This window comes from Myotis daubentonii, chromosome 11 (genome assembly GCF_963259705.1).
Source record: "Myotis daubentonii chromosome 11, mMyoDau2.1, whole genome shotgun sequence".
Lineage (NCBI taxonomy): Eukaryota > Metazoa > Chordata > Mammalia > Chiroptera > Vespertilionidae > Myotis > Myotis daubentonii.
Window position 1 is genome coordinate 1,740,421 of NC_081850.1, and position 14,997 is coordinate 1,755,417.

Here is a 14,997-nt window from a genome sequence, read left to right on the forward strand (position 1 = left end):
TACTTTTGTGACATCTTTTAACATAATTTGAGATGTCTTGGTATATCAGACATTTAGATGGGAACATTTTAAACATTTCGACCTACATGGACATTTTGATTTTGTAAAATACTCCTGTGATAATTTTTTACAGTTGCTTCAAATATGTAGAAATATGGTAATATAATTTGGTTAGGTTTATTTTATGTTGCGATTAAAGGTGGCAGTGTCAATGAGCCACATTGGTTTTGAGTTGGTTTTAATGGGAAGAGAATAAGAAACACAAAATGGGAATGGTTTGAAGAAATTTGTACATATTAGATGGTTTCTTCTTTGGAGTAATTATTTCCAATATTTGCTTTTTAGAAAATCATTTCAAGAAATATACCAATCAGATTCTGAAGGATGGGAAACATCAAAAGATCTGAGAAGTAATCTTGGAAATTTGGAATCAGAACTTCTATTTTTAAATACGCTTACTGGTATCAATATCAGAAAGTACTCCAAGAAGATAGAGAACCTAACGAGCACTGAGATGACAGAAAGGCGTAAGTGTTCATTTTTATCTAGAAGTGGTGTTGAAGCTTTTCTTTTTATGCATAGGAATTGGGTGGGGTGTCGTTGAATTAAAATTTTACAAGGTAAGTATCTGAATGTGTGGTTGGTAAAGTTGTGTAGGGTGTCTTGCATATCACAGTGTGTACATAATACTCTTAAATGCTGCCTGAGATAGATGTTAAAGGAAACATGATAAAAGGATAGATATTTAAGTAGCTTAATAGTCAAGTAACAGAGGTAAGTGATTGTTAGAACAATACCACCACTAATTTGTAAATCTTAGGAGTTTTCCTCCACTGACCTGAAAGATGCTTCATCTACAGTACTGTACTCCTACTGAACATAGTCTGTGGCCAAGATAAAAGTTTCAGCAGCTGGACTCTACCCAGGGAGGGTTTTTCTGGTCTCAATAAGTTTTATTGCCAACATCTGTGACGCACTAACAGGAAAGGGGTAGCTAATTCAGTTGTGCAATTGGATGTCAGGAACTTTGAACAAAGTAGCATTCCCTAAAGAAGGAATCACTTTTGGAAATGTTTCCTGACTTCCATCGAAATAACCCTCAAGACAGGGAAGGAGGGAGAGTGACTCTCAGTCTTGGGCAGCTCGCCTCAGGGCAAGATTGAATTTCATGTAGAAGTGAGTGATGGAATTTAGACACTTCAGGTACTTGGAACGAAGAGGTGGAATGGAGAGTGATGTTAGCCCAGGTGTCAGACTTTTATTAGCACAAAAGTCTCAGTCTTCTTATTTTGAGCCCCACGTTCACCTCCATCTATTGAAGTACTTGATGCTGCCGATTCAGAATGCCTTTCCTGGTATTCTGTGTGTAGATGGATTTGACTTCAAGGGTTCCCCATTGCAGGTCTGCCAGTTCAGTTCTTTTCCATGTGATATCTAGCTCATCCATATGATTTTTAGCCTCTAAAATTAGGTTCCTCTCATCTCTTCTCTTTCTCTTTCTCCTTGTAGAATTGTGCAGTTCTAAAAATACCTTTATTAGCAAATCTAGATGTTGATAAACTCAGAATAGTGGTTATTTCTTGGGTGAGGGTAGAATATAGCCTGGGAAAGGGCACGAGGTAACTTCATGGGGTCCTTTAATTGCTGTATCTTGATCTCAGTGCTGGTTACATGGGAATTTCTGTTCTTTACCTTAATCTTTTGGTATAATTGAGAGCTAGAAAGTATAAGTTGATTTAATTCTGTTTCACACAAAGGTAATCAATTTGGTGCAGATTATTCTAAATATATTCAATGGAAATACTAACACATACTTCACACCATGTCACCACATGGATATTTGAAGAAAATTGTTATTTGCAAATAAATTATTTGTTTTTCTGATTGATAGGTATAAAGAAAGTTCTACAAAGACATAAATTATCAGGAAATTGCCACATGATTACATTTCAAGTTGAATTTCAGATTCTGGAATTCCAGGTAAACGAAAGATTATGTTGTGATAACAGAGATTCTATTGCTATGAAATAAAAATCTCCTCTCCCTTAGCCTCCAGCAGTGGCTGAACTGAAGAGCAGTTCATGAACCAGGATCCACTTGTTGCATATTTGTGCAAAGTGTACCATTTCAAAAATTTTAAAGTATAAACACAATACCCCAACAACTACATGTGGGAGGGTTGTTGCTGGGGGATAGGTGCTTTATTGGAGGGCAGGTTGCAAGATGCTCCTGGGCTCCCAGTGCTTGCCCTGAAGTGCTGGAGGCAATCCTGGATGCCTGTAGTAGTTCACTGATATGCCAGCCATGTATCAGCTTTTATCTATTGCTGTTTAACAAATTTCCCCAAAATTTAATGGCTTAAAGCAACAACAAAAAGAAACCACATTGCCCTGACTGGTTTGGCTCAGTGGATAGAGCGTTGGCCTGTGGACCCAAGGGTCCCAGGTTCGATTCCGGTTATGGGTGCCAGAAACGAATTTAAAAAAAAAAAGAAAAGAAAAAGAAACCACATTTATTATATCACTCATTTCTTGTGGGTCAGGAATTTGGGGGCTGCTCAGTTGGGTGTTCTTGCTTAGGGCTTCTCATGAAGTTATGGTCATCTGGGACCACAGCTATCCAAACATTGCTCTGGGCTGGAGGGTTAGACTCCAAGGTAGTTCATGGTTATGCCAGCAAGTTGTACTGAACTGCTGAGACACAGCATAGGAGGAAGATACTTTTGACTAAGATTTCCACATAAAATTAGGAAGCAGACAGAATGGTAATGTATAACACATGGCAAGGGTGGAGTGGAAGAACAAGGCTCTGTCTGACACCTTCAAAGGCTGGCGCTCAGAAGTGTGGGGTCCAGGCATAATTTTGTGAACTAACTGGGATGGGGTTCATGCTTTGATAGCAGAAAGCACTTTCAACCTGTTGGTTTTCCCGCTGGGCCTACCAAGAGAGTATGTATAAGAGGACAGGAAGGCTGCCTTGGCTTCAGCTCGTCAGATCACCAAAGTGGACACAGACTAGTCCACACCAGGTCCTAAGTCCTGTGGGCAGGATGCTTACTTGCATTGATGGCCATGTGCCAGGATTCCTCATCCTGTTCTCAGCCACAAAACAGCCCCAAGATGTCCCTTTTTATATGGGACAGGAGTTGATGGCTGGTAATCAGGACCCTGTCTCCTTAGGAACTAGTCAAGGTCCAGTTATCTGGGCTGGAGGAGTTGCTTCTTGAGAACTCTTTGTAGTCCTTGTCTCGACTGCCACCACTGTACCAGGCAGGCTGAGTGAGAATGAGCTGAGGGATTTCCAGGCTCCTCATCTGATGTCCGAGTTCCCAGCTACCTCTCACCTCAGAGTGCCCCCTCCCAAAGCTGCCATGGTGATCAAGAGCATCCATGGTGGTGTTGCCAAGGTCAGTTGCGCAGACTATGACACAGTCAGGGACGTGGGTGATGAGTGGCCCTAGGGAGGAGGTATGTGTTCCCAGGTTGGCACCAGGCCTTGGGCCCATGTCAGGTCACCAAAATGATATTGTTCTGCATGATCGCCTGCTGAAAACTGAGACAGAACGTGGGCCCAAATGGATTAGTCTTGTTTGGGACGGAGGCCTGTGCCAGGATCCCAAGCTTCTCCTTTCTGCGGCTGAGGAACTCATGGATGTTGTCCCATTGTAGAAGGTTGCATTACAAAAGGACCAACTGCATTTTCTTTCTTTGTGGGTAATGCAGTCCTAAACTCAGAGTGGTAATGTACCAGTGCCCACCTGCAACCTGGCCTCCATTAATGGGCTAGGCCTGCAGTCCATGTCAGGTGGAGGAGTCATAGGCTTGAGGTCCAAATCCATGTCTAAGAACATCTGCACTGTCAGTGTGTACATGGCCCGGGAACGTGCTCAGGGGTGTCCTAGTGTTCCTGGGGTCCTGCAGGCTTTTTCTTGCATATCACAGTATGTACATCATACTCTTCTTTTTAAAATATATTTTATTGATTTTTACAGAGAGGAAGGGAGAGGGATAGAGAGTTAGAAACATTGATGAGAGAGAAACATCGATCAGCTGCCTCCTGCACATCTCCTACTGGGGATGTGCCCGCAACCCAGGTACATGCCCTTGACCGGAATCGAACCTGGGACCTTTCAGTCCACAAGCCGACGCTCTATCCACTGAGCCAAACTGGTTTCGGCCATAATACTCTTAAAAGCTGCCTGAGATAGATGTTAAAGGAAACATGATAAAAGGATAGATATTTAAGTAGCTTAATAGTAAAGTAACAGAGATAAGTGATTGTAGGATCACCACCACTAATTTGTAAATCTTAGAGGAGTTTTCCTCGGCTGACCAGCTGCATTTCCTCAGTCTTTTTCCACAGTCATTCCATGGGTTATCTGGGGAGAAACTAGACTATGGGCAAAATCAGGTTTGCCCACAAATCCAATTGAAAAGAGACTGTCCTCTGCAGTGGAGACTGAGCTGCTCAGTGGAGCTGGACATTCCAGGATAGGTTGTGCTCAAAGATTGGTGTGCTCATTAGTAGGACTATGGCCCGAGAGGTCAAATAGACTGCTTTTTTGGTGGTGGTTGTTTTTTAAACTGCATATTTAAAGAGGCAGTCCGAGGGTGAGCTGGCACTGGGCTCTGCAGCTCCCATTATGGTTTGGTTTGCTGTCCTGGGTGACTGTTGTAAACACAGACAGGAAGACAGGACCAGAGCCACGTGGGCCCTGCCACACCGGTGCTGCTCTCCTGGCTTCAGTGGCCATGTTTCCTGCTCCTACCAGGGAGTGGCCGCACCAGCCCAGCCCTTACTTCCCTGTCCAAAGTATTTAAAAAAAAATATTTTTTATTGATTTTTAGAAAGAGAGGAAGGGAAAGGGAGAGAGAAAGGGAAACACTGATGTGAGAGCAGAACATTGATTGCCTGCTCTTGCATGTCCCTTACTAGGGATCCAGCCTGTACTCTGAGCATGTGCCCTGACTGGGAATGGAACTAGCAAACTTTTGGTGCTTGGGAAGATGCCCAACCAATTGAGCCACACCTGCCAGGGCCCTGTCTACAGCATTTTAAGCTAATATCGAATCCCATACCACTGAAGCATGATTGAAAATTTAGGGGAGTTATGGGGGGGAAAAAAGAGGAACAAATGTAATATTCTGAACAATAAAGATTTAATTAAAAAAAAAAAAAGAAAATTTTGTGACCATTTCGTTATGGCCTAAGGTCATATGCTGAATGAATTAGAATTAGTTTAGCTGCACTTGACAGAAAATTTAAAAATAAGAGGTGCTTTCAGGTACTAGAAATTTACTTCTCTGTTGCTTCAACAAAATGCAGGGACTGAATGATCATCGAGCCCTGCCATCACCCACGTGGCTTCCAAATCATGTTGTGAATCACTTTAGCATTTGAGGCATCAGAAAGAGAGAGGGGTTGGCAAATAAGGCCTCCCCTTTTCTGTCGAAGGACACTTTTTAGAAATTGCAACACCCATAATTTTCACCTACATTGTCTTGGCCAATAAGTTAGTGTGAGGGAGCCTGGAAATTTAGTCTTTATTATGCATGGCATGTGGCTAATGAAAATTTGGGGCAAGAGTGAAATGAAGCCGAAACCGGTTTGGCTCAGTGGATAGAGCGTCGGCCTGCAGACTGAAGGGTCCCAGGTTCGATTCCGGTCAAGGGCATGTACCTGGGCTGCGGGCACATCCCCAGTAGGAGATGTGCAGGAGGCGGCTGATCGATGTTTCTCTCCCATCGATGTTTCTAACTCTCTATCTCTCTCCCTTCCTCTCTGTAAAAAAGCAATAAAATATATTTAAAAAAAAAATGAGTGAAATGAAGAATTGGGGAGTAACAGCAGTTTTTGTTCCATAAGCAGCGGTGGGGAACATCCAGCCCGCGGGCCATATAAGGCCCTTGAAATCATTTGGTCTGGCCCTGCCATGGCAACTGCAGGTGGAACTTGAAATTCAATAAATCTAGGAGCTTTTTTCATAGCAACATAAATTTATATTAAGTGAATGATGTTATAAATATCCAAATGGACCTTGACTGTAAAAAGATTTCCCAGCCCTGTTTTAGGGAATGTGTGTATGTGTGGGGCATCTAAGGAGAGGAAGAATTTATGTCCTTTGAAACACACAGAACATAGTAATTTTGGAATCTCTAAAGAGATGTCAGTCGCCATTGCTCACATTTCAAAGTGTATCTGTGTTTTGAACTATTTCGTTGTACCTGGCTCCAGAAAGAACATGTTCTTCTCCTTGTCTCTGTTAAGAACACTCACTTCATCTGCCCCTTTCCATGATGCTCCCTGAGGACCAGATGTGTAAGCAAGATACTTGGAGCAATCACAAACAACTCTCGAGTCAGCAAGATCTTAGGGATAAGCCATATGTGGGACTCGGGCTTTTTGGAGAAGAAAAGAACAAAGAACTATCTTATTTTTTTGTTTTTTGTTGCTTAGAATTCTGATGTAATGGACTAATGAGAATTATATTTTAAATTTCTATTATGTAGTAGTGAATCTTCACATATTCTAGGCCTACTCATCTATATACATACATATATACATATATATATATCTACACTAATAAAAGAGAAACATGGTAATTGGTGTACGACCGCTACCCTTTTCATTGGCTAATCAGCGAGATATGCAAATTAACTGTCAGCCAAGATGGCGGCCGGCAGCCAGGCAGCTTGAAACTAACATGAGGCTTGCTTGCCTCAGTGACGGAGGAAACCAATGTTCCCCGTCTGGGGCTGCAGGCCTCTGAGCCTGCAGTTTGAAACATTTTAACAAATACCACCGGACTTCAGCCACCAGATTCGCAACATTGTATGCAAAGGCCAGAAACCTACTTTCAGGAACGGAGGCCTAAGAGCTGGAGCCAAGCCTCAAGCTAAAGCTAGCCCAGAATAAAAAAAAAAAAAGGAAAAAAGGAGCGTTTGGGAGTTCAGTCACCCCCAACCTGAAAACAGCCCTCAGCCTCTCACCCAGACTGGCCAGGCACCCCAGTGGGGACCCCCACCCTGAAGGGAGTGTGACCAGCTGCAAACAGCCATCATCCCCTCATCCAGGCTGGCCAGGCACCCCAGTGGGGACCCCCACCCTGTTCCAGGACACCCTTCAGGGCAAACGAGCTGGCCCCCACCCATGCACCAGGCCTCTATCCTATATAGTAAAAGGGTAATATGTCTCCCAGCACCGGGATCAGCGGAGCCACGAGGCCTCCCGGCACCGGGATCAGCGTGACAGGGGGCAGCGCCCAAACACCCTAATCGGCCCTGCTCTGTGTGTGACGGGGTAGAGCCATAACCTCCCCATCAGCCCTGCCCTGAGTGTGACAGTGGCGGCACCCTAACCCCCTGATCGGCCCTGCTCTGTGGGTGATAGAGGGCGGTGCCCCAACCACCCCAGCCCCCCCACGGGCCCTGCTCTGTGTGTGATGTGGTAGAGTCATAACCTCCCCATCAGCCCTGCCCTGAGTGTGACAGTGGCGGCGCCCCAATCCCCTGATTGGCCCTGCTCTGTGGGTGATAGAGGGCAGTGCCTCAACCCACTGATCCGCCCTGCTCTGTGAGTGACGGGGGAACTCCTCAACCCGCTGATGGGCCCTGCTCTGTGCGTGACAGGAGGGAGCTCCCCAACCCCCTGATGGGCCCTGCTCTGTGCATGACAGGGTACGGAGCCCCAACCCCCCTGATGGGCCCTGCTCTGTGTGTGACAGGGGGCAGTGCCCCAACCCCCAGATTGGCCCTGCTCTGTACGTGACGGGGGGTCGCGCCGCAACCTCCCCATCGACCCTGCCTTGAGTGTGACGGGGTGGTGCCCCAACCCCCCAATCGGCCCTGCTCTGAGCCCGACCAGGGGCTGCACCTATGGATTGGGCCTGCCCTCTGCCACCCGGGAGCAGGCCTAAGCCAGCAGGTCGTTATCTCCCGAGGGGTCCCAGACTGCTAGAGGGCACAGGCCGGGCTGAGGGACCCCCCCTTCCCCCCGAGTGCACAAATTTTTGTGCACTGGGCCTCTAATATATATATATATATATATATATATATATATATATATATATATATAGGCATCTAGTATATATATATATTTATTAGAGGCCCGGTGCACTGTGGGGGGGGGGGCCCTCAGCCCGGCCTGTGCCCTCTCGCAGTCTGGGACCCCTCGGGGGATGACCACCTGATGGCTTAGGCCTGCTCCCCGGGGGATTGGGCCTAAGCTGGCAATCAGACATCCCTCTGGCAGCCCAGCAGCCCTCGGGGGATGTCCACTTGCCAGCGGGGAGCAGACCTAAGCTGCAGTCGGACATCCTTAGCGCTGCTGAGGAGGCAGGAGAGGCTCCCACCACCACCGCTGTACTGGAGCCATCAGTCTGGCTTGTGGCTGAGCAGAGCTCCCCCATGTGGGAGCACACTGACCACCATAGGGCAGCTCCTACATTGAGCGTCTGCCCCCTGGTGGTCAGTGTATGTCATAGTGAGCAGTCATTCCCAGTCTTTCTGCTGTTAGGGTCAGTTTGCATATTACCCTTTTACTATATAGGATAGAGGCCTGGTGCACGGGTGGGGGCCAGCTGGTTTCCTGTGAAATGTGTCCTGGATCAGGGTGGGGGATCCCGCTTGGGTGCCTGGCCACCCTGGGTGAGGGGCTGATGGCTGTTTGCAGCTGGTCACACTCCCTTCATGGTGGGGGTCCCCACTGGGGTGCCTGGCCAGTCTGGATGAGGCGCTGATGGCTGGTTTCAGGCTGGCCACACCCCCTTCAGTGTGGGGGTTCTCCACTGGGGTGCCTGGCCAGTCTGGCTGAGGGGCTGAGGGCCGTTTTCAGGCTGGCCTGCAACTGAAGCTCCCAGCCTCTCCTTTTTTTCTTTTTCTTTTTTTTTATTCTTGGATTTGTTTACCTTCTATAATTGAAACTCTGTTGCCTTCACTGGTGCTCCCAGCTCTGAGGCCCCGGCTGGCTGAAAGGTATCTGGGGTTTGTTTAGCTTCTATAATTGAAACTTTGTTGCTTTTGGAGCTGTTGCTTTCGGAGCTTAGAGCCGGGCCGTGGCAGGCAGGGAACCTTCCTCCATCACTGGAGCAAGCAAACCTCTTGCTCCTTTCAGCTGCGTGGCTGCCAGCCGCCATCTTTGTTGGCAGTTAATTTGCATATCTCGCTGATTAGCCAATGGGAAGTGTAGCAGAGGTACGGTTAATTACCCTTTTTTTCTTTTATTAGATAGGATATATATATATGTGTGTGTATGTACATATATAGAGCCAGGGTCCGTAACATCCAAAACAACCGAACGGATGACCGAACACCAGAAGTCAATCTTGCTGTCAGTGCTGGGTCACCCCGGTGACCCAACACTGACTGCCGCCGCTGTGGGCACGGCTACCCAGCACTGACTGCCGAGGGGGCTGCGGTTCAGGCCCGGAGAGAGAGGCAGGGTCTGATCTGCAGCCTCTGTGGCAGCTGTTGATCAACCCTTGCCTCTCTCTTTCTCTTGGGGCCTAGCCAGCAGCTGCGCCTCTCTTTTACTCCGGATCTCGCCAGCAGCCACGTGGGCTGTTGATCAGCCCCCCTCTCTGATCAGGCCTGGAGATAGGCCCGGAGACGCTGACTGGCATAGAAACCGACCAATCAGAACCAAGTATGGGTGAACTGTGAAGAGCCAATGGCTGCCTAGAAGACTGAGCTTTTGATGCTGACTGGCATAGAAACTGACCAATCAGAACCAAATCTGGGTGAAGTGCGAGGAGCCAATGGCTGCCTAGGAGGCGGAGCTTTTGACGCTGACTGGCATAGAAACCAACCAATAAGAACCTAATCTGGGTGAACTGAAAAGGCAGAACCTAAGGATGAGGGCTGAGGAGGGCTTTAAAGGACAACAGCTGTTTGGTGTAAGGTGTAAGAAAGCGGTTCAATTTCTTAATGACTGGTTTGGCAATATAGTGCATATGGATGGCTATCAGTCCAGATATAGGAATTATGTATTTTTGTCTGCCAAGAGCATCTCCTCCTGTTGAAAAAGGCTTTTCACCCCCATTTAAGCAATCCTATCCTATATAATCTATCTATACTAATAAAAGGGTAATATGCTAATTAGATCAGGTTGACCCGCCATCTTCCGGATGTCCAACTTCCTTCCGGATAAAGCCATCGTGTTGGGGCCGAGGCAGAAAGGGAAGTTGGGGGCTAGATCAGGCTGGCAGGGGAGGGCCGTTGGGGGCAACCAAGCTGGCTGGGGAGGGCAGTTGGGGGCGAGATCAGGCTGGCAGGGGAGAGCAATTGGGGGCGATATCAGGCTGGCCAGGGAGGGCAGTTAGGGGCGATCAGGCAGGCAGGCAGAGAGGTTAGGGGCCATCAGGCTGGCAGGCAGAGGAGGTTAGGGGCGATCAGGCAGACAGGCAGGTGAGTGGTTAGGAGCCAGCGGTCCGATTGCAAGAGGGATGTCCGCCTGCCGGTTTAGGCCCAACCCTGTGTTATCAGGCCTAAACCGGCAGTCGGACATCCCTCAATTGGTCCCTGATTGGAGAGGGTGCAGACTTGGCTGATGGACCCCCCTCCCCTCATGCATGAATTTCATGCACCAGGCCACTAGTATAATTATAAGTTAAGTGTATCTTTAGAAATACATTTCTAGTAGAATGCTAGGTCAAAGGAGATGTACATGTAAATTCTGATTGATAGTACCAATTACCTTCTAAAATGTTTTTACCTTTTTACATGTTAAGCAGATTTTTAGAGTTGAGACTGCTAAAGAAACAAACAATGGTGAAGACACAGCTACCTTCTCTATACTAAAACATTTATTTTAAACAAAATTTCCACTAGATGGAGATGTTTAGCTATCAGAAAATTTAAGTAATTTCTGTCTTATAGAATGTTGTTATAATAAAACTAGAGTCCCAATGCACAAACTTTGTGCAAGAGTAAGCCTTCCTTCCCCTGGCTGCTGGCACCGGCTTCCCTCTGGCCAAGGGAAAATTATATTAAATTAGAATTTGAATTAAAATTCTGTATCACAAGGTTCCAAACAAAATGTACCTGATGGCATTTGTGAATGAAAGAAAACACTGGAATCCAATATAGGATGCCTCATGAGCAATATGTAAATCTTGAAAAGTTAATAGGACCCCTTTCTTGAATGTACATACCCACATTTCTTCGTATTTTTCTATTTTATTTTTTAATCTTCACACAAGGATATTTTTTCATTGATTTTTAGAGATAGTGGGAAGGAGGGGGAGAAACATTGATGTAAGAGAGACACATCAGTTGGTTGCCTCCCGCACACACCCTGACCAGGACCGGGCCTGGAGCCCTCAACTGAGGTACGTGCCCTTGACCTAACCCGGGACTCTTCAGTTCGTAGGCTGACGCTCTGTCCACTGAGCCAAACCAGCTAGTGTTCTTTCTTTTTTTTTTTTTTTAAACCCTCACTGGAGGATATGTTTATTGATTTGAGAGAGAGGGAAGGGGAGAAAGAGAAATATCAATGTGAGAGAAACATTGACTGGTTGTCTCTTGTACATGCCCTGATCAGGGATTGAACCCGAAACCCAGGAATGTGCCCCAACCAGGAATCGATGCTGCAACCAACAGAGCAACCGGCCAGGGCACACCCACAATTCTCAGGTTTTAGGGAAGAATGAGAAGTTGGGACTGAAGTTAAGTGGACCTTGGTAGAAGTGAATGTGCTGCTGAGACTCAGACACTGTGTGTGAAGTCAGCTTATCAGCTACCTTTCCTTGTTTACCAGTTGGGGAGGATTGACCTGGTTAACAGTAGACAGACCAGAGAGAGGTGGGAAAAGAGTATCTTGAAGTCAGCTTTTTAGTGGCTGAACAGAATCCAGACCTGCCCTCCCCGCCAAAAAAACAAAAACAAGAACAAAAACAAAAACAAACAAACAGAAGGGCCAGTAAATCCTACGCTTTCTGCTGATAGGATTATCGTCCTGTCCTGATGTGTGAAAGCCCAAATCTACACACCCACACATACACTAACAACAGACATGCACATCTCTGGGATTTCTTTTTTCTTTTTTGTAACAGATCCATTGAGATATAATTCACATGCCATATAATTCATCCATTTAAAGAATACATTCAGTAGTTTTTAGTATGTTCACAGAGTTGTAGAACCATCAGTACATCAACATGTGAATTGTCTTTTACCTTCGAGTTTTTAGTTAATGTGCTTTGCCTTTTTCTTTTCGGTTTTCCTATCTGTTGTGTTTATGGTAAAGTTTTTCTTCCGATGGTTGCTCTTTCTTTATAAAAATTATTTTTATATAGGTATTTTGAGTGTTTTATCTAATTTGCATACTTTTTTCTATTAGCATTTTGTGGATAGTTCTTCCTTGCTGCGTTACCAGTTAAATAAATATTTCCTCCTAGTATTTTATTGTTCACATTTAAGTAAGTAATTCATTTGCAGTTCATTTTGTTTTTTTTTGTATGTAGCACCAGGTCTGAGTTTTATTCTTTTTACAAGTAGGCAATATTTCTAGAAACTTCTGTAGATTACCTTTTCCTATTAGGTGGCAGCATTTCATTTTTCATAAATTTTAAAATTATTTTTGTTTTTTTATTTTATTTAAAAGTTGACTGTGTTCTGATACATTAACTTTTCTTAAATTTTAGGACAAGGAAAATTTATCTTCCGTTATTACTGACCTCAACATAATAATGGAGTCCACCGCATATTCAGAATTAAGTGAATTTGTATCTAGGTAAGATAATTTATAAATTTATTTTTTTAGGGATTGTTTTCACTCTATAGTTTTGAGTTTACCTTTTCTCCCTTCTTGATTGATAAATACCAAAATATATCTGAAAGTATGACACCATTTTTATGGGTTATATTTAAGCCTATATTCTTTATATCTATTCTTTCATTCAATAAAAATTTATTATGCATTTACTCTGTGCTAGGCATTAAAATTAAATTCTGAGCAAAACCAGATATAAGCCTTAATCCTCATGGAATTTGTAGCCTAGGGAAAGGGTAGTTGGGGGCGACAGGCCAGCAGGGGAGGGCAGTTGGGGGGGACCAGGCCTGAAGGGGAGGGCAGTTGGGGGCCATTGGGCTGGCAGGGGAGCAGTTAGGTTTCGATCAGGCTGGCAGAGGAGTGGTTAGGGGGTGATCAGGCTGGCAAGCAGAAGTGGTTAGGGGCAATTAGGCAGGCAGGCGAGCGGTTGGAAGCCAGCAGTCCCGGATTGCAAGAGGGATGTCCAACTGTCGGTTTAGGCCTGATCCCTGTGGCCCCCACTGGGGGGCTTGACCAGTCACCACAGCGGAGACCCCAACCTTGAAGGGGTGTGGCCAGCCTGGGTGGCCCTCAGCCCCTCACCCAGGCTGGCCATACTCTCATGGGGTGAGGGTCCCCGCTGAGGGGCTTGGCCAGCCTGCAAACGGCCCTCAGCCCCTCACCCAGGCTGGCCAGGCACCACAGCAGGGACCCCAACCTTGAAGAGGGTGTGGCCAGCCTGAAAACGGCCCTCAGCCCCTCACCTGCAAACGGCCCTCAGCCCCTCACCCAGGCTGGCCAGGCACCATAGCGGGGACCCTAACCTTAAAGGGGGTGTGGTCAGCCTGAAAACAGCCCTCAGCCCCTCACCCTGTGGGATCGGGCCTAAACCGGCAATCGGACATCCCCCGAGGAGTCCTAGATTTTAGAGGATGCAGGCTGGGCTGAGGGACACTCCCCCCCCCCCCCCCCCCCCCCGTCCAGTGCACGAATTTCGTGCACCGGGCCTCTGGTAGTAAATAATGCTGCAGTGAACATAAGGGTGCATATATCTTTGTGAATAATTTTTTTTCAAATTCTTCAGGTAGATACCCAGAAGAGGGGTTCCTGGGTCATATGATAACTCTGCTCTTAATTATCTGAGGAACCTCCATATTGTTTCCATAGTGGCTTGTACCAGTTTACATTCCCACCAGCAGTGAATGAGGGTTCCTTTTTCTTCACATCCTCTCCAACACTTGATATTGCTTGCCTTTCTGACAGGAGAGAGGTCGCTTCTCTTTGTAGTTTTAATTTACATTTCCCTAATAACTAGTGAAGTTGTACATCTTCATATATCTGTTGGCTATTTGTATGTTTTCTTGGGAGAACTATCTTTTAGTCCCTCTACCTATTTTTTTTTTTACTTGGATGTGTGTGTGTGTGTGTGTGTGTGTGTGTGTGTGTGTATTCAGTTGTATGAGACCTTTACTTGCTTTGGATGTTAAATATATAACATCTGTTTATTGGAGTTGTTGTTTGCAAATATTTTCTCCAATTTGATTAGTTGCCTTAATGTTTTGTTGACAGTTTCTTTTGCTGAGCCCAACTTTTTAGTTTGATATAGTCCCATTCATTTATTTTTGTTTTGCCTCCCTTGACTGTAAGTCCCTTGACCGTAAGTCCCTTGACTGTAAGTCCCTTGACTTATAAAATCCTCACAGTCAAGGGAGGTAAAAGCAAAAATACTTAGGACCAAGTTCCATGATTTTAGTACCAATGTTTTTTTTTGTTGTTTTTTAAAATATATTTTATTGATTTTTTACAGAGAGGAAGGGAGAGGGATAGAGTTAGAAACATTGATGAGAGAGAAACATCGATCAGCTGCCTCCTGCACACCCACTCCTGGGGATGTGCCTGCAACCAAGGTACATGCCCCCGTCCGGAATCGAACCTGGGACCCTTCAGTCCGCAGGCCAACGCTCTATCCACTGAGCCAAACCAGTTAGGGCCAATGTTTTTTTTTTTTGTTTTTTTTTTAATGTAGTCTGGTTTCATTCCTTTTTATGTGGCTTTCCAATTTTTCCAGCACCATTTATTAAAGAGGCTTTCTGTTTTCCATGGTATGTTTTTGGTTCCTATGTAAAAAAATTATTTTCCCAGACTTAGCTGGTGTGGTTTAGTGATTGAGCATAGACCTATGCACCAAGAGGTCTCCAGTTTGATTCCTGGTCAGGGCACATGTCTGGGTTGCAGGCTGGATTCCCAGCA

General features: G+C 45.7%; 1 protein-coding gene across 2 annotated transcripts in view; it reads left to right on the top strand.

Moving 5' to 3' along the window:
* CENPP (centromere protein P) overlaps positions 1–14,997 on the top strand; it is a 251,839-nt gene that overhangs the window by 21,175 nt on the left and 215,667 nt on the right. The window contains exons 2-4 of one of the 2 annotated variants that reach the window (XM_059656285.1): positions 346–527; positions 1,892–1,980; positions 12,641–12,729. The exons of the other annotated variant lie outside the window; for it this stretch is intronic. Coding sequence (XP_059512268.1) covers positions 346–527; positions 1,892–1,980; positions 12,641–12,729 — 360 coding nt within the window. The remainder of the gene's footprint in view (positions 1–345; positions 528–1,891; positions 1,981–12,640; positions 12,730–14,997) is intronic. 2 annotated transcript variants of the gene reach the window in all.